Below are 23,454 nucleotides of genomic sequence, written 5' to 3'. Positions count from 1 at the left end.
CTAAGAGCATAAAGGGTTTCTCCCAGGTTTTCTTCCAAAATTTTATAGTTTTAGCTCTTGCATTTAAATTGAGGTCTATGATCAATTTCAAGTCAAGTTTTAAATGAGGTGTGAGTTAAGGGTTGATTTTTTTTTCTTTTATTCTTCCTTTCTTTTTTTGGATATGTGAATAAGTATTCTAACCTCATTTGTTGGACATTCTGCCATTTCTGGTGTATTAGATTTGTAATTTGTACCCTCATGGTCATAAAATGACTGCAGAAATTTTAGGCATCACATCCAGAATGATATCCAGAAGAGAACATCTCTTTATAAAGTGTCCAGAAAACTTTTCTTTGCCTCTACCTATACTTCACGCATACATACATACACCCAAACCAATCACTGGGAAGGGAATGGTACCATGATGATTCATGTATTCATTTAATAAGGGAATGATGTGTTTTCTCTATTTGCATCATAGGGACTGGGAATACAGTAGTGATTTTCAAACTTCAGAAATGTTGCCTGTTCTCATGGAACATACAATTTGCTAAGGAAGACTATTTGTCTATTTTCTAAATAAATAAGTTACCTGTATAATATGTTGTTGTACAATGCTAAGTATTAGGAAGAAGAACGAAAGGGGGTCATAAAATATTGTGGGTAGGTTAGAATTTGAGATTGGGTGGTTAAAAAAGATCTCCCCAAGTTGACTTTTGAATAAAGACCTGAAGAAAGTGATAAAGTAGTGATAGAGTAGTCCCCACAGATACAGACTGAATCTGTATCCATACAGATACAGATTGAAGAATGGTCCAGGCCATTCTTTGCACATTCCAGTGCAAAAGTCCCAAGAACAGCACGGAGACCACGGTGGTTGGAGGGAGTAGTAGGAAATGGGGGGAGGTACAGAACATGTTGATCATTACAGATAAGTCATTCTCAACCAGGAACAACTCTGACATTTATAAAATTTGGTAATGGTTGATTTTGGCCATCATAACTGGGTGTGGTGGGACTGCTGGGGAGGCCAGATAGATGCTAAATCTCCTGCAATGCTAAATATCGTACGGGAGGTAGACCACCTCTGGCCCCTCCTCCCCCTCTCGATAAAAGGTCATCTGGCTCAAATGTCAATATGGCCAAGGTTAAAAAACACCATTTTAAGTCATAGTAAGGATTGGCTTTTACTGAATGACTCAAAATGACACTAAAGTGTTTTCAATAGAAGAATGATCTAATTTAAGCTCCTAAAAAGATCATTTAGCTGTTTTCTATGAATAGACTGAAGGCCTAGAAGGGTAGAAAATAAGACAGCATTTAGGAGGGTACTATAATTACCCAGGAAAGCCATGATGGTTATTGGACCAGGATGGTGGCCGTAGGGATGGGGAGGATGGATGGATTCTATATATATTTTGAAGGTTTGAAAGCTAATAGATTTTACCAACTACCCCAGACTAAATGTTTGTGTGCCTCCAACATTTCTATCTTGAAATCCCCAATGTCATAGTGAGGAGATGGGACCTTCGGAGTTGATTAGGTAATAACATTTCCAGCCTTCAGAAGTGTGAAAAATAAATCTCTGTTGTTTTTGAGCCACCTAGTCTATGGTATTTTGTTACAGTGGCCTGAATAAAGACACAAATGTACTCCATATATAGGTATGAAGACCAGAGCCATGTATGACCCCCCAGGAGTAATCTGTTGTAATTGGTGCTGGAGCTGTATCTTCCTAAAGAAATTAACCTGGGGAAGTTGGTAGAAACCTGAACAAATTTGGAATGGGAGAAAGAATGTCCATATGGATGTTTGGCTAGGCAACCAATAGCATCTGTCACATATACATTTTACGGAAATAAGAATGGACACTGTTGGATTAGTGAGTCACTACCTTAAATGATGCAATTATTCTACACATAGACTACTGAACTTCTTTAAAAAGGCTTTTATTTATTTGTTTAAAGATTTTATTTATTTATTTGAGAGAGAGAATGAGTGAGCAAGCAAGAGAAGAGAGAGAGCGCATGCGAACGCAGATGAGTCAGGGGAGGGGGGCAGAAGAAGAGGCTCCCTGCTGTGCAGGGATATTTTTCCCCACTCCGGACTCCATCCTGGGGATCAGGATCTGAACAGAAGGCAGCCGCCTAGTCTACAGAGCCACCGGAGTGCCCCTAAAAAGGCTTTTATATCCACAGCACCAAGTGCTTTAGAAATGTTTTCTCATGCCATCTTTCATTTAGTGACAGATGTAGGAAGTCCTAAAACCTTATTCCATCAAACTCATTAAAGGACTTTGATTTTCCTTTCAGTTTGCATTCCAAGTATTTACTGTCTTCCTACATAGGATGTTGATATATTTAATTATTGCTTTTGGAACATTTGTTTTGTCTAGCTGAAAATATTAGAAGCTCACTATGAGTCTTTATTACGTGTTAGAAAACCACTTAATAAATTTCTCTCACGTATCATCGTAATGTTTTAACTAATAACCTGCTGTTTTAAGTAATAACCTCCCTTTGACCAAATTCTAATCAGGCTTCCCAGAACTCTTTTTCAGCGAGGGATGGCTATTGACGTCCATGTCCTCTCCACATTGTCAAGTTTCAGTAAGAATCCTGTTAAGTCAGTTTAGCCCAAATCTCCTGACTAATCACAGCCCTCTGTATCTAATGGAGTTCCTCATCCTTCACCATCCCCCAGGTGAATTCTGATCACCTGGCCCTGACTTCAGCAAGATTTCTGTTAACTCAGTTTAGCCAGAATACTCCCCATATCTCTGACATATCTTCTTAATAATTTTCCATCCATGGACCCCCACCCCTTGGCTATAAAGTCCCACTTTTCTTTGCTGTCTTTGGCACTGAATGCAGATTTCTCCTACTGCAACAGTTTGGAATAAAGTTTTCTTTACCATTTTAACGAGTGTTGCTATAAATTTTTTCCTCTAACCTACCTTATAACCTAAGTAACTGCGGTTATTTCCAGTTCACAAGCAAATGGAAGTTTTGTGAAATAATTACGTTTAGTCAAGATTATCCAACCAGTAAATAGGTCTTGAGCCAGTATGTATCTGAGAACTGAACAAGGAGTCCCCAGGCCTCCCAGCTGACACCAGGCTTCTTGCCCCCCGGAGGGCCTGACTAGTGTGACTAGTTGCGGGTTAAGTGCTCAGTAAAGACTCGCCCACTGATTTGGAAACTTTGGGGACTGGGAGAGTGCGGGAGACCACAAATTCCTCCTGCACAAATGCATGGAAGTGGTCTGGTGGCTCCTTGTCCAGACTCTGGAGGGCCAGGGTGTGTGTGCGGCAATCACACAGCCCCCTTTCCCTATTGAGACCCCGCTCGCTCTTCCCCTGGGCGTCTCGGGCGCGCGGGCAAGGCCGCCGTGCGGTCCCGCCGAAGCTTCGCGGGCCTTAGGCCTGCGTCTCCGGCCGGAGCCTGACGCAGGCGGCGCGGGTGCGGGGACGTCAGCCTGGGTCCTTCCGAGGGCCGGCTCGGGCGGGGCCCGCCTCCCCGCGGGATTGGAGGCCCGCGGCCCCGCCCGGCTCCCAAAGCCCGCGGGAGACGCCTTGCGCTGCCTGGCGGCGGGGGAATCCCGGGGCCGGTCCTGGGCGTCGGGCCGAGCGGCCCTTCTGCGCCCCGCTCTCCGCCTGCCACGCCGCGCCGCGGGAGGAGCTGCCGTCGGAGTGAGCGCCGGAGCCTCCCAGCCGAGGCAGGCCCGGCTTAGGCGGTTGGTCGCGCACTTTTTCCTAACTCGGAGCGAGAAGCGGCGCGCTCTCCAACTCGCGTTCGCCCCGGAGCGCTGGCGGGAGGTGTTAGGCGCGGGAGGGGGTCGGGTTCCGCGTCCCGCCGGTGCAGGGAGAGCCGGGGGCGGGAAGGTAGTGCAGACGCCGGCGGGCTTCGCGGCGGTTCGGGCCGGGGCCGCCGAGAGGTGAGTCGGGGACAGGCGGGTGGTGGGCCGCACTGTGCCCCCGGCCCGTGCCATGGCCCGCCCGAGCCCGGGCCTGGCACGTGTTCAGGCCTCTGGACACCGGTTTGTCCCCGGCAACTCGTGTTGAGCGATTTGCATCGTAGCCCTGGGAGGAACCCCAAAGCAGAGGGCACCCTGCTGGGGCCGGCCTGGGGAGGAGGCCGCCGCTTGCCCCTGGGAACCCCGCCCAGGATGTGCAGTTTCAGCTCTCAAGTTCTGATGCCACGGACTTCCCTCTGAAACTGTGTTTATGCCCTGCTGCAGAGTTGTTCTTTGAAGACTTCGGGTTTTAAGTCCGCAGATACGTTTTGGACACCAGTACGTATAAAGTATTGGCCAAGGGGAACCACCAGAAAACTACTTGAGGCGTAGTTCACCGAGTAAATTCCCTGCTTCCCTTGTGGCTGTGTTAGGAGGGCAGGTGACTATGGTTAAAGGTTTCTGCTGCGTTCGTTTGCTCTGAAACACTGATGCTAAGTAAAAGAGAGCAGGACATTGGATTAAAGTCAGTGAAAGAGGGAAGCCTTATTAAAAGGAACAGAAACTTTCTCGTTCAGAAAATGGAAAAAATTATACAGCGAAAACTTTACATTAACTTTCAAAGCACTCACCAGTTAATTTTTTTTTTTTTCATACTTAGAGGATTGTAATTACCTTCACATGTAGATTAGTTTCAGGAAGATATGCTGCATGTGTGTGTGTTTCCCTATGCAATTTTCTCTTCCAACTAAAAGTCTTTCATTGTGAAATCCACAAACCTTGTGCACATGTAATTGATTCATCTCTAAAGCGGGGCAGTTTTCAGTTTGGTGAGGGTGGGGAAGAAACAGGGTATAGAGAAACAGAAAGACAGGATCTAAAGAAACAGAGACTAGTGTGCTAACCCTGAAACTGCCCTGTGGCCTTGTGTTCTGAGAAGTTATGTATCCATGAAAATTCCGGGCTTACTTAACAAATATTTCCTGGGTAGCTGCTCTTTGTCCATGATGTGACCCGCTGGCTTGGTGATACTTTTTGCTGTTGTCCATGTTTTCCTAATGCAAAACTGTATTCTCTCCTAGTGACCAAAGACCTCATCTTTGATGCTTAACAATTCTCAAAGAAAGGAGTATTTGCATATATATGAAATTTATTTTCTCTTTGTCATTGGGAATTGTAAACTCATCTCTTAGGATATATTCTGCACTCTTAGTGGGTATTATAGACTCCCCTAAATGAATTTTGGACACGTTAAGTGAAGTTCACAAGATTTGTTTGTTTTTTAATATCAGTCTTTCTTGGATTTCAGCGTTGTAACGTATGTGAGATTCCGATTTGAATATAGTGTGTGGGCTTTCCCAAGTCCAGTGGATCTCATAACCCTAGTTTGTAGGAACCTGGGAAAGTGCCCTGTGGAACACATTTTGAGAAATGTATTTTAATTGGAATTTTTGTTGTTTTTATTTTTAATTACTTATCTCAACTTTTCTGTCAACAGAAGTGATGCCACCAAGAAGAAATGAGAAATACAGACTTCCTGTTCCACTTCCAGAAGGCAAGGTTCTGGATGATATGGAAGGAAAACAATGGATGCTGGGCAAAATGATTGGCTCTGGAGGATTTGGATTGATATATTTAGGTAAAGTATAAGTTACCAAATATTCTTGTATATGTGACTGCAACTGTGATCATTTAGTATTTTGACAATTGAAACTTTGAATTACAATAGAATTCATAAATGTACTTTATTAAGTAAATGAGGATCATTAAAGTTTACCAGAATGTCTGGTTTAAGCCATGATTGACCCCACTCCTTGCTGTGCATGACTTCTGGAAGTCCTTCCAGAACCTAGTTAAACAAAGTCCACCAGACAAATACTAGTATTGTTTTTGAGTGTGTCTTTTCCTGGAAACATTGCTTTTTATAGCTCAGAAACCACACTTTACAAATCCAGACACTTTGTGAATCTTTATCATTAATATTTAAGTAATAGAGGGTTGTGGTCATTTCTTAACTAGGCTTCACTAGAGAATTGAGTCTTAATACCTAAAGGCATCTGTTGTATGGAATGAAAGAACTCGCCTGTGTGTCTAGATGGTACTAGTTATTTGCTGTCCTTCATAAATGAGAAAATAGACACAAAAACAAAAAATTATTTTTTGTGTTCTTAGGTAAAGGTAAGGAATTCTAGTAAAATATATTTTTACACTACATTTAAAAAGGTTTAAATTACACTGAATTTAAAAGGATCGTTCAGGGCTACCTTACAACTGTAGTTTAATGATCAGAACTATCCATTACATGACTGGATTTAATGAATAAAATAAGATAAATATTAGTGATTTAAAAAAAAAAAAATTACCCTCAAGGATAAATTCTCCTAAATGGATTGACTCATTACATCTGTTCTTGTAGGAGTTTAAGAAGCTGGTAAAAGACCTCCACTGGGGGAATCTTGGATTCCTCCCTCATTAAACATTTCAGACAGTAGGGAAGGAAAGACTTTCCCTCTACTCTTCCAACGTTCGAGAGCTGGATTTATAAAATTAACAGCAGGAGAAAAGCTACATGAAATTACTAATTGATGTTATATGCATGGGGATATCACAGAGAAAAAAAAGTGAATACCCCAAAAAGCAGTGAGATATGAGAACTTATATACTGTCTTAATAGGGGAAAGGGACAGGGGATGGAGGTCACTTTAAGGACAGTAGATGATCTTTAGGAAACATGAATGGGCCTTTAGGAGAATAGGTGGGGGATTTGATCATTTGTGACAAAGCTTGTCTGGGAATGGTGTTAATTTCTAATCTCTTGTGATGAGAGTAGTTTCTTCTGCTTGATGAAACTTCCCTGGAGGGAACTTAGAACAATTGAGTCTTTTTTGGAGGATCTGTCTTCATGTAAATAAAGGGAGTTCAGAGAAAGCCTTTCCCTGTATTTCTTCCTCCTTGCACCCTCAGCCCCAAATAATCCTTATACTGAAGAGGCATAGTTTAGAATGGCGTATTTCACCACAGTTCACAGACATGTTTCATGGATCATGATGGATAAAGCTCCTTTTTCGATATAATTGGTCATTTTTAAAAAAAGATTTTATTTATTTACCTGAGAGAGAGAAAGAGCAAAAGAGCATAACAGGGGAGAGGGTCGGAGGGAGAAGCCGACTCCTTGATGAGCAGGGAACCCGATGTGGGACTTTTCCAGGACTCCAGGATCATGACCCGAGCCGAAGGCAGTTGCTTAACCAACTGAGCCACCCAGGTGACCCGTAATTGTCATTTTGAACAAATGAATGAAATTCAGTAAAAAGAGAACTCCTTATTAATCATCTCAGGGTCTAATCAAGTTGGGAAGATGAGACCAACACACACAAAATTGTATGGCTTAGAGAAAAGTTTCCTCCTCGAACGAGTCTGAACTTGCTTGAAAATTGCTGTGATTCTGAGTAGTAGGTTGAGAGTGCCATAAGCAGCACTGTTCAGGAGAAAGGTTATGCAACCCACTTATGTAATTTAAAATTTTCTAAGAGAAACATTAAAAAAGAAAAAGGATGAAATTTATTTCAATTATATATATTATTTAATCTGATATATCTAAAATATTATTCCAATATGTTATCAATATTAAAAAAAAAAGAAATTATTTTAGTTACAGTCTTTAAAATCCAGGATTTACCCAGTCACATTTCAAGAGCTCAATGGCTACATAGAACTAGTGGCTACCATGTTAGATGGTACAGGTAAAGACCATAAAAGTATATGTGGAGTCCACAGAGAGTAGATTTCCCCATAGAATAAGTGTGGACTGAGACTTTAAATTAGAGAGTTCTCTTGAATAGCAAAGAGCTAAGATCTCTAGTATACTGTCTTGACTCAAAGTCAGAGATAGGAAGTTGAATAAATTTTTGTTGTCACTGAGCTATATAGCCTTGGAGCCCAAGGCTTATCAGTTATACTTTTAGATTTCTAATTGAATTATTTGAGTAATTTCAAAGAAATACAGAAAAGCATAGATTGTAATTCCTTTTTTTAAAAATGGAAATACATAAAATGTTAATATGTATTTAAATTTAAGTGTATTTTAAAAAAGTATAGGCCTATACACATATTCGTACATTCACTACTTGTGTGGTTCCTGTTGTGAAAAAGAAATGTGCTCATGGGGTGCCTGGGTGGCTCAGTGGGTTAAGCCTCTGCCTTGGGCTCAGGTCATGATCTCAGGGTCCTGGGATCCATCCCCGCATCGGGCTCTCTGCTTAGCAGAGGCCTGCTTCCCCCTCTCTCTCTGCCTGCTTCTCTGCCTACTTGTGATCTCTCTCTGTCAAATAAATAAATAAAATCTTTAAAAAAGAAAAAAAAAAAGAAATGTGCTCAGGCATGTGATCTATTTGTCCCTATTTAAATATAAAAAAGTCTTTGCTGCTTTTAGTCTAAGTATATGTCATGTATCATTTACTTATTTTTTCTTACTACCAAAATAATATTTGTTTTACAACAATGTTGATTTTTAAATTTATGTATTTGTTTTAGAGAGGAGAGAGAGAGAGGGAGAGAGAGCATGAACCAGAGGGGAAGAGAGAATGGGAGAGAGAATCTTAAGCAGACTCCACGCTGAGCATGGAGCTCAACACCGGACTAGATCTCATGACCCTGAGATGATGACCTGAGCCAAAACTCAGAGTCCTATGCTTAACTGACTGTGCCACCCAGGTGCCTCTGTTCTAAAACAATTTTTAAGACTCCATATATTATACTGGACCCTCTACTACCTGAATGTTAGGACCTGGATCCTGGGAATGCTAGCAAGCACACACCACTGGGGAAAGATTTGAAGAAATGTTTAGCTATTTTGAGGTAGAGGCTCCATACTTCAGAATATATAATAAAACTGTGTGTTCCAGATATTGTCAGCGTGCCATCTAGAGTGGCACTTGTGAATCATAGGAGCAGCTCTTTAATGAGATACTATCAGCAATCAGTTCATTCAACTTAGTTTTTACTGATTATTTTCAAAGCCATCTAAGCAAATGCATATGAAATTGTGTCATATTTTTGCACTTTACCAGGTTTCTCATCATTTCCTGTATATAAGTGAAGAAATTCAGGTTTTCCTTAACAACAACTTTGTGTGCAGCTACCTCTTTTCCAGATGTTCTTTGTAGATATACTGTTTAGGTAGACACTTCCTCAGGGTTTGTTGCCTGAGGCTGGGAAGAAACTGGCCACCTTGTCTAACTCATTGTGCATGTTCAGCTGTCTTCTAGCTTTGAGATCAGGAGTCATCAGCTGAGAGTCAAGGGGAAGGGATGGGAATTTTGCGATTTCCTCTTGACTTGGACAAATGTGCCTATAGCATTAATAGAAATATTTATAAGAGGGAAAAGACAGGTCTGAATACAAGAACAAAGCCAAGGTTCTTTATTTGTATATGAAAAGAATCAGGGGAGGAAGTTGGTTCAGGGAATGGAAAAATTGCTATCATTTTAGTATCAACTAAGTGAAAAAGTTTCTAAACTTCCAGGGAAGGAGAGGGAACGGAGTCTGAATTCTTCTTTACTATGAGGTGTGACACAGAAGCAAGCAAAAAAAAAGGGAGAATTGTATAAATGACATGGGTTTTGATGTTAGGCAAATCTGGATTGAATTCTGACGTAAGACCAAAGAAACTGAGTGACTTCCACCTAGTCACAAAACTTTGTTTCTATTCAGTATCACTGAGATAGTAATAATTGTGAGGATTAAATGAAGTAATGTTTTTAAAGGACTTGGAGCTTAGTAAACCCTTAAATATAATTTATTTTTTTATTTAGAAACTTCTATCCTCATGGATTACCTGACTCCCAGGTTCAGTGTCTGGTGCCACAGGGGATTAGGAGGTGATAAGGACACCCACTGGAGGGATTTTCCATTTATCCTGCCACGGATTGTGATAGATTTAGCTACCGATGTCGTAAACTAAGAACATCGAGAATGCCATTGGAAGACTACGACATTTTACTTACTGACCTAAATATTTTTACCCCTAAAATTTATAATAGTAGCCATGGTGACATAGTAAAAAGTTCTCATTTAAGTTGTATCTCATGTACTTCAGATAGGGAAGATACTGGGTTTCAGAAATTAGTCAAAACAAATCCAGAAAAACAAAGTTATATGTAATAAACTTAAGCTGAATTCCTTTGAAGGCTTATAGGAGTAAAAACAAAAATGATTTATCTGCGGAAGTTTTAGTTTTTCAATGTGGTGCATAGCGATGACCAGTTAGCATCTTTGGAATGTCAAGCACAGAGTAGATGATCGGTAGTTATTTGCCTGAGAGATTGAGACTGAGGTTGGGATATTCAACCTACACAAGCCAGCCTTCTTTATTCCCTTCCATAATTGCAGATGTCACCCCTTAATTCCAGCCTGTGATTTTACAGAGGTACTATTAGTTTCAAGAAAAGCCCAGACAATTATTATATCATCTGATAGAATCCAGATATGTTTTTTTGCCATAAATCAATAGCATTATTTTTTATAAAGAGTAACACATTATTATAACTAAAATTAAACTCTGGTGAGGCCTTAAGATCAAATCACTTATCCATGGATAAATGTAAATACATTATCTAGGTGATGGTCATCCATTTCTTGGGTCATGTTTTCAGCTTAGCTCTTTTTTACTTTAGAAACATAGAGGAAAAGTTTTTGGTTTTTTTTTGTTTGTTTGCTTGGTTGGTTTTTTTTTTTTTTTTTTTTTTTGAGGGGACTGAAGAACCAGAGTAGCCGGAGTAGGATTTTTAGAAGTTATCAAAGTTTAACTCACTTTTTGGTAAGAAAACAGACTTCTGTTTTTGAAGAAATAGAAAAGATAATTTATGCATGTGTAGTTTTACTTACTTTACTTTTTTGTCCGTAGCAATAGATGCATTGTAAAGATACGTAGAATAATGTTCAGAAGAGCCCAATGATAATGCAACAGAGTGGAGTGATTGGAATGCTTAGTGTTTTATTATACGTCGCTATATTAAGTGTTATTTTGGCAGTGTCTTATGGAGAAGGCTTTGGGATAAGCAGTTAGTCTTTCTGACGCAATGCAACGTTATGGTGGCACTACGATTGTAACTAGAAAATTTTGCCAACAATACTGTGGGGGGTGAAAAGAAGAAGGAAATAAACAGGAACACTGGAAACATGGTATAGAAACATAGTATATATGGTAAAGTAGTTATCAGACGAAGGTGTGGAGAGAGATACAAGAGGAGAGAATCGCTGGGATTTTACGAATTCAATACATTTGTTAGACCTTTACACAAGAAATAAGAGTTTGTAGGAGACGTATTTTAATTTTGTATTTGCTGTCCATAGGCTATCAGTTTCGAGTTTTTAGAGAAAGAGGAGTGTTTATGTGCCTATCAGTCAGGAAATCTAAATATTTACAGAGGTTTGGGTTCTTTGTCTGAAAAGAGAAAGTTCTTCTAAGGCTTAGCTTTTGCTTTTTCATTTTGCTAAGTGTCTGATCTTCTTTTTATCATATATTATGGTTCTTCATTTTCAGCATTTTTACTGTCAAAGTCTTGTGCCTTCAGGGAAGGTTTACAAACTGCTGCATTCTTCATTGATTTATATATTATGTTTCTTCTACTGCACCTGTTACTATCTTGTAACTGTTTATAGTGGTCAAGGTTTTAAAAATTTGAAACCTATTGCTATAGGGAAATTTCTTCTTCATGAAATGAGCTCACCTCTATTGCCACACAATAAAAGAATCCTCAGCTTTTGAGAGCTTCTGGCTTCCTTATGAAATATGGATAGATTTTGCTTCTGAAGTGTTTTGGTTGTTTTTGTTTTTTTTTTTTTTCCTTTCGACATGGAAGAAGAGGAATAAATAGTAGATACGGTCTTTCTTTTAAGACACAGGAATATCCATGTTTATAAAATACAGGAGAGGAAAATTAAACTCTGAAGCTCTAAGCATGAGAATCCACTAGAAAACAGTTATGGGATGATGAAAATTTGTCCACCATTCACACTTAACGATACAGAAGTGTTTATGGACTTCAGTACTGCTTAGGTTCTTGGTTTTGCAGTTAATCCTTCTTCAGAATGTTTGTCCCTTATAACTCCCATACATGGACCGAATATACTCTACAATATTCTACACGAAGAAGTGTTTTAGGAGAAAAGACAGAAAACCCGGCAATTATTTCAGGACAGTTGTCGAAGGTTTCCACTGTTTCTTTGAAAAGGATGGACTTCAGTCCGTTAGACTTTGCTGTAATGTCTCCAATCAAGTAATCCTTGAGGAAAATGCTTCTGTAGAAAGACATCCATTGAAGGCCAGAAACATCTACAGATGCAGTGTGATCCCAAGCAATGAAGCATGTGGCCCTTCATTGGCATTATCTGATAACAGGAGGATCTTCTGGCAGAAGAGCTGACTTTTGCTGCGTTCTGCATGCTGCCCCTCCAAACCCATCTTTGATTGGCACCTATGCCCTATTGAAACTGGCATCACACCTTCTGAATGGGCACAGTGCCAGGCTAGCAGATGGGTATGGGCAAAAGCATGCCAGAAACCCAGTATGTGCATCAAGTTTAAGTATTAGGGGCCCAAACTCTCATCCAGGGATATAAAAACTGCAGTCTGTTGAGAGCTTTTTGTGCTTAAGGTTAAAGGACATGCCATTTCTACTCCAGCTTAGAGGTTGATTAATTTTGAAAGTCAAACAGGAGCTCCCGTGGCTGTGTCAGCCACAATTCTATCTTTGGTGAATGAGAATGACTACTTCATGTAGGGAAGCGAAAGTATTGTAATGAAGTTTCCAATGAGAGTTTCTCTCCTGCAAGTGCCTCCAGCACTTAAGCAGCATGCATTCAGTGGAGATGAATATTTCTATTCTCCAGCAGAGCCAGGTGCAATCAAAGCCAGATCTTCAACCTGCTGCAGTAAAGAACCCTAAATTTAGAAAGGGCAGGCAAAGTTTGGAAGAACTCCTTGGTGGCGGCTCTCACCGTGAGTAGATGAAGCTTCACGCAAGTGTCTAAAGGAGATGAAGGAAAAAGTCCAAACGAAAAACCTTCGGAATACTTGGGCCTGAAACCGAGAGATCTTTAGCAAACCCAAGGAAAAAGTTTAGTCCTTTATCCTCAATGCAGAAATTCTCCTGAATTTTATATCAATAAAAACTTAGTTTACCAAAATGTTAGAATCAACTTAATGCATAAGTAACAAAGTTTTCTATTCTAACATTTATTTCATTGCATGTCTATCATGTATATAAACTTCACTTCTTGAATAATGGATTTTGCATAAAATTGAGTTCTAAATATCATATTCCTTATGATCGTCTCACACCAACTACAGAACTGGGCAAAAAAAAGTGGGGGGGCCATCATTCCTTGTGATCACTTTAATCCTACCCCCTAAATGCTCTTAAATTTACAGGAATGCCTCTAAGGCCAGCTGTGGCCAAGAGAAGCTTTTCCTAATCGCCTTATCGCCATTGCTTTTTCTTTTCCACTGTGTAAACTTTATCTATGGAACAGATTCCATGAGACCGTTGTGAATACTTCAACGTATTCAAAACATATAACTGCCACAAATTAAACTACTAAAACTAAAGCTGGTGCGTTGTAACTGCCAAGGAAAGCTGGCACGTCCCTCTGTCAGACTGCGGGAGAGTGTGCCATACAGTCCTCAGAAAACACAATTCATCCAGAAGCACTCTTGTCACTTGCTCTGATATTAAAACAGAGAAAGTGACATTAATTAAAGAAGTGACACGAGCCAACAAAGGCAATGAAATTCTAAGCTTTGGCTCATGTGCAGACCTTATTCCAACTTACTCCGCTTAGGTATTGTGGCCATTTCTGGAGGAGCAGGGCTACTTTCCCCCTTCCTCCTTGCATCTCCCCATTCGGAAACATCATTTGCAAGCAACTAAAATTTTATACCCAAGGTTGGACTAGCCAATCGGTGCACTGGTGGTTATTGCAGGGTTTCCCAAAATAGGAGTGTGATGGCATGTGCTGCATTTACTGCACTGGTAACTGCACAAGGAGAACAACAACTAGAGGCAGAGGAGAGCTGGTCTAACAAAAAGGCAAGCCACAGCTAAACAGAGCGGGGTACCTACATTTGGTAGGCTGGGAGCTGGGGAGTCTGGTGCTCGGATGTCTGTGAAAACAAATGGTGGCTGCTGGCCCTTAGGAAAATTCTAACATGCGGAAGAGGCAAGCACAACCTTCCTCTCTTTGTTTCCCTGATGTGTTCTTTCACAGTGCCTAACTTGTGGTTTCTTAGGAGTACTCTTCGTGTACCCTTGTATTTGCCAGGCCCCCCATACTAAATTATAAACTCCTGCAGGCCTTCTCTCCGAGTGCCAAAGTGAGGCCTTGCATCCAATAGTTTTTCAAAGATGATTGGTCAAATAAACTCTAGAACTAGTCTGTTTTGGGGGGAAAAATTGGCCCACAAACTGGTTATCGGAGATGAGTTTTTGTATATTGTATAGACTATAACATGCAGTGTGTGTATAAGGCCTGGACTTTTAGATTTAGAGACATTATTTTGTATATTTTGGCGGGGAGAGAAGTATCTGTTCATTTTCTTTATAAGTATATTTTTAAAATATAAGGAGCCAGGTGCTTAATCCATAGATTATGGGATTTATTAGAAGAAGTCTACTTTGCTAATGCATAGTGTCAGGAGTTAAAAGATGGACCTCGTATTGAAGACGGTTTTGTATCTAGAACAAAACAATTCTGAGTAGCACTTAATTGAATTCATCCAGAAGCTCCTAATAGCAGATCTAACAGCAAGTATAAACTTTTGTGGAGGAAATGGATGGATGTTGTTTGTTGTTAAATGGATTGATTTGTAGGCATGTAACATGCATAAGAAATCTGCTTTTCAAAGAATGTAAACACAACTTTAACAGAAAATAAATTATTGGAATTTCTTTTAATTCAAACGAGTGAAAGGTTTGATTAAGAGTTTTGTACATAGTCAGAAGCTTTTGTTACTGTTTCTGGGTATAGGCATTTTATATTTGAGATCAGGAATTTTCTGTCTGTGTAATTAGTCATGAGGTTTAATGTACATTTTTCATATCAGGCAGACAATGGCTTCAAAGAGACAGCAATGCTGCAAAGGAGCAAGAAAAGAAGGCCAAAGTTGACACACACAGAGGCAAAACAGTGTAAGAAAAATCAACACGTTTTGCAAAATCAATCATTGAAAATGTGTCAGTGTTCAGGAGACTGTCTTTAATTTGCAATCCAAGTGAAAAAGAGTATTTAAATATGAGAGGCAGTATTATTGAGCCCAGCATGCCTGCTACCACTTGTTTGACTAGCTCAGAATAGAACACTGAGAGGCAAGGGCTCAAAGTTAAATGAACATTTATACATTTTAAAATCAAATGAAAGATTCAGAGTATATTCATGAATTAAATTTTTTTTCAGAACCCTAAATTTAATCAGCTGGAATTACTTTTAAAGTGTCATTCTATTTAACTTTTGGGAATGATGAATTTGCCTTCTAATAGGGATGCTGTATTTTATCATGAAGATGAAACAAACTGTCTTTTGTTAATTATTCCCCAGAGACACTGGCCATTTTTCTCATCTATGCTTAATGTGGAGTTAAAGCAGCTTTCCACAAATTTATTTCAAGCAAGAGCAATTGGAAGCTACAACATGTATGAAAGAGGTTCATGGAGAGCATAGCTTCCATTGTAGGTGTTCTCAGTGCCACCTAATGACATTCTTAGAGGTAATGTTACCAAAGCCTCACTCGGCAGAGAACATAGAAAAGTAGAAAGAAAGAAAGAGCAAATCTGCAGCAAAGAATAACAGATGAGTCATAATGTGTCTGTGGCATCCGATAACTGCCATGGATAGTTCTTGAAATCCTTATTAGGCAATCATTGTCAACATCAACTACTACTGAGATATCTCACGTAGTGCGTGCCAAGCTTAGTGTTAAATGCTTTACATGCATTATTTAATTTAATTCTCCCAATAAACTAGTAAGGAAGATAGGGAGGCTTAGGGGGAGTTGAGTAATTTACTTGCATGCCACAGTTTTAATAATTGTCTCCATCTGCATTTGAACTCAGGTCTCTTTGCTCTACTGATTGATGTCCTTTGTCAAAGAACACTTTGAATTTATTGCTAGCCAGAGAAAATAGTTGCAAACGACATGCTTTTGACATATTTATTTCTAAAATAACCGTGAAATATCTAATTGATAGTATTGGCAGCTAATTTAAGAAATCTGTTAGTGGTGATGCTGATAATGGTGTCATTTTCATTCAGATTGACAACTTGAGGTGTAGAGTGTCAGGGATATGTTTTTAATATTAAGTTCACAAAATCTGTGAAAGAACATCTGATATTTATAGTAAATCTAATCCTAAGAACTAGAAAAATACATTAAAAATGTCCTATACTTAGGTCAAACAATATTTTTGTGAAAAAAAAAAAAAAAAAAAAAAAAAATAGTCAACCAGTAGTGCATACAAATTAGTAAGAAAGATTTGGTGCATTTTTTGCTTTTTGAAAAATGAGTAATTTTATGCATTTATTTTGAGTCTAATAAGCAGCAGGAAAATCAAAAGAAGACTCTTTCAATCCCTGTGATACAATTTTAAATAGCACCATGTAAAAATAGATATTTTAACAAATTATTCATGACCATTTCTCTTCATTGGAATAATAAAGATATGGTATTGAGAAAACTTTGTCTTTTAAGAGTAAAGCAAAACAAAAAAATAATATTTAGATAAGTGGAATCTTGATAAAGAATGTGTTTTCATATAGAATTTGTTCAGATACCAAAATATGTAATTTATAATAGTTTTTAGAAAATTATTTAATTCCTTTCAGATATTATTATATAATAGTGATTTATTACAAATCTATAAATGACTTTATTAAAAAGTTGTAACATTTCATGCAGTGTCCTATCCTTAGGTATTTTTGGTGGAAAAGAGGTATTTAAAAAGTATTGCAATGCTGGTTTTTATGATAGAATCCCTTTTTCTTTGGAGTATATACATAGCAAGGGAAAGAATGAACAAAATATAATACTACATTAGAATATTTGTCTTTGAGCACTTATGGTGATAGGGGTTATTAATTTCAGTTTTTTGAAAATGTCAAGAAAAGCTATTTATCATACTTGATCTTGTTTCTATTAAAAGATCACGTGTTCCAATGCTAGCATAGATCTCCAGTGTCAAATGTATTAACAGTTGAGAATGAGTATTATGTAAACCTTTCATCTTACGATGTGTTAGGAAGTTGGTAAAGGAGAAGAAGTAAGACCCATTTAAAAAATCCCTACATGATACATTTCAAGAAAAAAAGCAAAAGAAAGTTGTATATCTAATAAGCAAATTTTGCCATGTGATGAAAAGGGGAAGAAAAAAATTATGTAGACTCTATAATAGCAGAATTTCTACTGCAGCAGAAAACTTCTGAACAAGTATAACTGTTCGGAAATTTTGTGTAACATAAATTGAATGCATTATGGAATATTTGTAAAAATAGAGGTTTTTACTGGGAGAAGGACATTTAAGTTCTTTCTGACATTTAATTCTTTCTGGAATTCTGTGAGAGCCTAAAAGGCTGTGAGAGATACTGAGACATGGATAGAGGCTTTATAGAAAGAATTAACTGAGCAAAAATTAGTTGTACTATTAATGAACAAGCAAAGCAAATCTCTATTAGAGAAAAATGACCTAAAGAGATCCTCAAGAAGAAAAAATAATAACACTATTATCTGTCTATGTAATATATCTTTGGATGATAAGAATATCACATGAAAAGGTAAAGACCTGCAAGATAGAGACCATAATTAAAGAAAAGATTTCCCTCATTTGAAACCTAATTTCAGCATGAATATTGGAAAGTGTTTCAAAGGGAGACCTGGGAGGCTCAGTCAGTTAAGCCGCTGCCTTCGGCTCAGGTTATGATTCCAGCGTCCTGGGATCGAGTCCTGCATCGGGCTCCTTGTTCTGCATGGAGCCTGCTTCTCTCTCTACCCTTGCCTGCTTGTGCGCTGGTGCACGGGCATGCTCTCTGACAAATAAATAAAATCTTAAAAAAAAAAAAAAGTGTTTCAAAAAGTGAGGGTGGGACTAAAGTTCTTACATAGTAGGTTTTTAAGCAAAATACAAATTTTACTTTATGATTTTAGGAAAGGAGAACAAGAACTATGTTAGCCCTTAATTCATAGGCTGAAAATACAAAGACTTCATAATAGCTAAGAGAAACATGGCTATCATTCCAGTGTACTCTCTGGCCAAATTAAATGTCTCTTAAGAGATAAGAGGGAGCATTTGAGATCTGAGGAAATCTGATTTTATAACAGGTTAGCATGAAGGTAAACTACACTTGAGAGTATATAATTGAAAGAGGCTTATAAGAGGTAAATGAATGAAAATATTAGATTTGATGATACAAAGTACAACCAGTTTAGTAAAAATCATTAAAAACATAGAATTTTATAATGTAATCCACATTTCTAAAGTAGCTTAATAAACCACGGTTAGGAATTATGGAGTTAAAAGTTAATGTTAAATTGCATATCAATCCTTTAAGCAAGCTCAAAATGTATTTACTTAGTAATAATGAAAATACCTGAATTAGAGTGTATCAGTGTTGGGTATTTGAGAAATAGGTAAATGTATTGAAAAAAAAAATCTACCGTAAAATATGAAGTATGTACCACTAACAGTAAGGAACTGGCAAAGAAGCACAAAGTAAAATAACAGTAATATAAATTTACGGAGCATTGGATTGTAATACAGTTGCCGGTTACTATATTAGATAAAAAATAGTCTGAAATCCTTTACAAAGTATCATTGCCAGAAATACCTTATCAGTTGTCAAAAGAGAAGTACTTTTTTTTTTTTTTTTTTTAAAGAATTTACTTATTTATTTGAGAGAGCGAGTGCTCGAGCAAGCGGGGATGGGGAGGGGTAGAGGAAGAGGGAGAGGGAGAGAGAGATTCTCCAGCAGATTCCATGCTAAGCATAGAGCTTGACGTGAGGCTGGATTTCACAACCATGAGACACCATGAGATCGTGACCTGAGCTGAAATCAAGTCAGAAGCTTAACCAACTAAGCCACCCAGGTACCCCACCCCAAAAGAGAAGTAAACAATGAAATATACCTTAAAAGATCAAAGTTTTTCATGCACATGTAAATAAAGAGTAAAATAAGCAGGTTTTTTGTTTGTTTTACATTCAATAGTAAAACCACCAAAAGAGCTAACGAGGACGTTATAGGTTCCTGGGTGGCTCAGTTGTTAAGCGTCTGCCTTGGGCTCAGGTCATGATCCCAGGGCCCTGGGATGGAGCCCCGCATTGGGCTCCCTGCTCAGCAGGAAGCCTGCTTCTCCCTCTCCCACTCCCTCTGCTTGTATTCCCTCTCTCGCTGCATCTCTCTCTGTCAAATAAATAAATTTTTTTTAAAAAAGGCAGAAATTTAGTAAAGCAAAGTGAAACTGTGATGATAGAATTTAATATGACCAGAATTCTTCTGTTTATGCTTAAACAAAAGAGAGAGAAGAAAATCTAGCAGACATTTAGTAAGAAATTATTGCAAATGTAGTTATGACTGATGGTGTTCTAAACAAACTCAGGAGATGACAAGTCAGTTACCAGTGGGTCTTCACAGTTATCTCTAATGGAGCCCCGTCCACAGGTGAGATGGGTAGGGGCTCTGGTCCCTCCACCATGTTTCAACCTGAGCATTTCTGCTTTGACCTGTGTGTCGCATTTTTGAGGAACATTCTATCACTAAAAGAGTTTGAAAATACCTGTGCTATATAATATTTAATAAGCTATACCGTTGAATATGCAGTTAATAAATAATTTATATTTGGAGGAAATTTAATAACCTTATAGAGAATAAGCTTTTTTTTTTTTTAATCAACTATACAGGAACTCATTTAGAAAATTAGGTGTGTGGTGATATAGTAAGAATTTTAGAAAATGGAATTTTTATATGTCATAGTCTTGGGATTCACTGCTGAAAATAAATACTAAGGATCAACTTGTTTGTTCTGTTTTGTTCTTCTCACTCGTATTATCTCCAGTTTCTAGATATTCAAATTGTGTTTATTTGAAGTCTCATCTTCCACTTGAAGCCTACTGTTGTTACCCCTTTTGTATTTTCTGCCAATGTTGTACACTATATATTTGTTTTCAAAATCATCTTTTGCCTCTTTTTGTCATTAAGCATATTCTATTTCATGTTATGATTATACATTGTCTCTTTGTTGATATCATTTTAAAATTGATATAGAGGGGCACCTGGGTGGCTCAGTGGGTTAAGCCGCTGCCTTCGGCTCAGGTCATGATCTCAGGGTCCTGGGATCAAGTCCCGCATCGGGCTCTCTGCTCAGCAGGGAGCCTGCTTCCCTCTCTCTCTCTCTCTGCCTGCCTCTCCATCTACTTGTGATCTCTGTCTGTCAAATAAATAAATAAAAAATCTTTAAAAAAAAAAAAATTGATATAGAGAAAAATTGAAAAAAATTTCACCTGTGTACATCTCTATGGATTTTACCATTCCACAACGGGGTACAGAACAGGTTCATCATCCCTAAAATCTTCCTTCAGTTACACCCTTTCCTTAGCTCTAACCAGTGGCAACCAGTGCTCTTTTCTCTGTCACTAAGATTTTGTCTTTTGAGGAATGTACAGAATTCCTACCAGTGGGATCAAACAGCATGTAACCTTTTTTTTTTTTAAGATTTTATTTATTTATTTGGTAGAGATCACTGGTAGAGAGGCAGGCAGAGAGAGAGGGGGAAGCAGCTCCCTGCTAAGCAGAGAGCCTGATGTGGGGCTCAATCCCAGGACCCTGAGATCATGACCTGAGTTAAAGGCAGAAGCTTAACCCACTGAGCCACCCAGGCTCCCTGTAACCTTTTGAGATTGGATTTTTTTCACTTACCTTATTAGTGCTTTTGAATTCATCCACATTGTGTATATCTGCACTTCATTTCTTTTTTTTTTCCATTTTATTTTTTTCAGTGTTCCAAAATTCATTGTTTATGCACCACACCCAGTGCTCCATGCAATACGTGCCCTCCTTAGTACCCACCACCAGGCTCACCCAACCTCCCACTCCCCTCCGCTATAGAACTCTCAGTTTGTTTCTCAGAGTCCACAGTCTCTCATGGTTTGTCTCCCATCTCCCTTCTCCTCTCCATCTCCCAATGTCCTTTGTGTTATTCCTTATGCTCCACAAGTAAGTGAAATTATATGAAAAATGACTCTCTCTGCTTGACTTATTGCACTCAGCATAATCTCTCCCAGTGCCGTCCATGTTGATACAAAAGTTGGGTGTTCATCCTTTCTGATGGAGGCATATACTCCACTGTATATATGGACCGTATCTTATTTTTTTATTGCCAAGTGGGATTGTACTGTATGGATGTACCACAGTTTGGTTATTCTGCCATTGAAGGACTTTTGAGTAATGTGATTCCTTCAACTTTGTTCTTTTTCAAAATTATTTTATCTCTTCTAGTTCCTGCCTCTCTCTATACATTTTTAAATCAATTAACCTGTATTTATTTAAAAAAAAATACAGAACTTTGCTGTGATTTTGGTTGGCATTCAGTAAAGTCTAAAGATAAATTTAGAGAGAATTGGCATTTTTTAAAAAAGATTTTATTTATTTATTTGACAGAGAGAGATCACAAGTAGGCAGAGAGAGAGGAGGAAGCAGGCTCCCTGCTGAGCAGAGAGAGCCCGACACGGGGCTCGATCCCAGGACCCTGGGATCATGACCCAAGCCGAAGGCAGAGGCTTTAACCCACTGGGCCACCCAGGTGCCCCGAGAATTGACATTGTTACTCTGTGGAGTGTTCTAATACAGTATGCTTCTCCATTTTTTTAGGTCTTTTATTTCTTTCATCAGCATTTTGTAGTTTTTAGCATAATTGGTCCTGTACATGTACTGTTAGGTGTATATGAAAGTTTCATTTTTCTTTCTAAATTTTTGGTTCTTTAGAAAATGGCATTGTTTTTATAATTTTGGTTTCCAGTTGTACATTATTAAGATATAGAAATACAATTGGTTTTTGCACATTGACTTTATCTGCCCCCTCCTCTTATTTATTCTAGGATTTTTTTTTTTTTTTTTCAGATTTTTTGGGATTTTCTATATGGATAGTTGTGTCTTCTGCAAATAGGGACCACTTTATTTCTTCCTTTCCAATCTATATGTCTTTTATTTATTTCTCTGGACTCATTGCACTGGCCATGACTTCTAGTACTTTATTGAATAGGAATGATAATAATGGTATCCTTGACTGGTTCCCAGTTCTGGGGAGGAAGTTTTCAGCCTCTCATCATTTAGTATGATGTTAACTATAGGTTTTTTTGTAGATAGTTTTTATAAAGTTGAGGAAGCTCTCCCCTAGCATACCAAAAGGTTTTTTTTAACTTGTTTTTTAATTTTTTTTTATGGTGAATGGGTATTAAATTTTGCCAAATGCTTTTTCTGCATTAATTATTATTGTGTGTTTTTTCTTATTCAGACTTCATATGGTGGATAACAGTAGTTTCCTTTTTATTTATTTTTTTCCATCAGTGTCACGCGGGCCTTTGGTCTGTAGTTTTTTTTCTTCTTTCTACTGATTTTGTCTGGTTTTGATTTCAGGATGGTGCTGGATTCATAAAATGAATTGTGAATTATTCCCTCCTTTTCTGCTTTCTGGAAGTGAATATTTGGAATTGGTATTATTCCTTTTTTAAATGTTTTATAGAATTCTGCAGTGAAGTCATAGGGCTTAGGGATACTTTTTTTCAGAAGTTTTTTGTTTGTTTTTTAAACTTGATTTTACTTGCATTAGTAGTTTTAGCAGTAATTTGGTTGTTTTCATCTTAGGTAACTTTTGGTAGTTTGTGGTTTTTAGGGAATAGCTCCATTGAATCTAAATTGTCAAATTTATATCTGTAGAGTTGTTCATAATTATACTTTTATTTTTAAAATTTTATTTATTTATTTATTATTTATTTGTCAGAGACAGAGAGCACAAGCAGGTATAGTGGCAGTGAGAGGCAGAGGGAGAGGCAGGTTCCCTGCCAAGCAAGGAGCCCAATGTGGGACTTGATCCCAGGACTCTGGGATCATGACCTGAGCCAAAGGCAGCTGCTTAACCGACTGAGCCACCTGGGCGTCCCATAATTACACTTTTTTTTAAAAAGATTTTTAAAAATTTATTTATTTGACAGAGAGAGACACAGTGAGAAAAGGAACACAAGCAGGGGTACTAGGCGAGGGAAAGCAGGCTTCCCGCTGAGCAGGGAGGCCGATGTGGGTCTCAATCCCAGGACGCTGGGATCATGACCTGAGTTGAAGGCAGACGTTTAACAACTGAGCCACCCAGGCGCCCCCCATAATTATACTTTTAATGTCAACAGGTTCTATAGTGATGTTCCCCTTTCCTTCCCAATGTAGATTATTTTTATCTTTTCTCTATTTTTTTTGTCAGTCATGATA

At 38.4% G+C, this 23,454-nt stretch overlaps 1 protein-coding gene across 4 annotated transcripts in view; it reads left to right on the top strand.

Moving 5' to 3' along the window:
- Positions 1–3,560: 3,560 nt before the first annotated feature.
- The window catches only part of VRK2 (VRK serine/threonine kinase 2), a 117,429-nt gene continuing 97,535 nt past the window's right edge, over positions 3,561–23,454 (top strand). For 3 of the 4 annotated variants that reach the window (XM_032873877.1, XM_032873879.1, XM_032873880.1), the window contains exons 1-2: positions 3,561–3,717; positions 5,435–5,575. In XM_032873877.1, coding sequence (XP_032729768.1) covers positions 5,440–5,575 — 136 coding nt within the window. In that variant the 5' untranslated portion in view covers positions 3,561–3,717; positions 5,435–5,439. Of the gene's footprint in view, positions 3,718–4,119; positions 4,276–5,434; positions 5,576–23,454 lie in introns of those variants that run through there. The other variant, XM_032873878.1, reaches the window with a different exon arrangement.

This window comes from Lontra canadensis, unplaced genomic scaffold (genome assembly GCF_010015895.1).
Source record: "Lontra canadensis isolate GAN:19392208 unplaced genomic scaffold, GSC_riverotter_1.0 scaffold50, whole genome shotgun sequence".
Classification (NCBI taxonomy): domain Eukaryota; kingdom Metazoa; phylum Chordata; class Mammalia; order Carnivora; family Mustelidae; genus Lontra; species Lontra canadensis.
The sequence above is the reverse complement of the archived record's forward strand: the minus strand, read 5'-3'. Positions and strand labels throughout refer to the sequence as shown.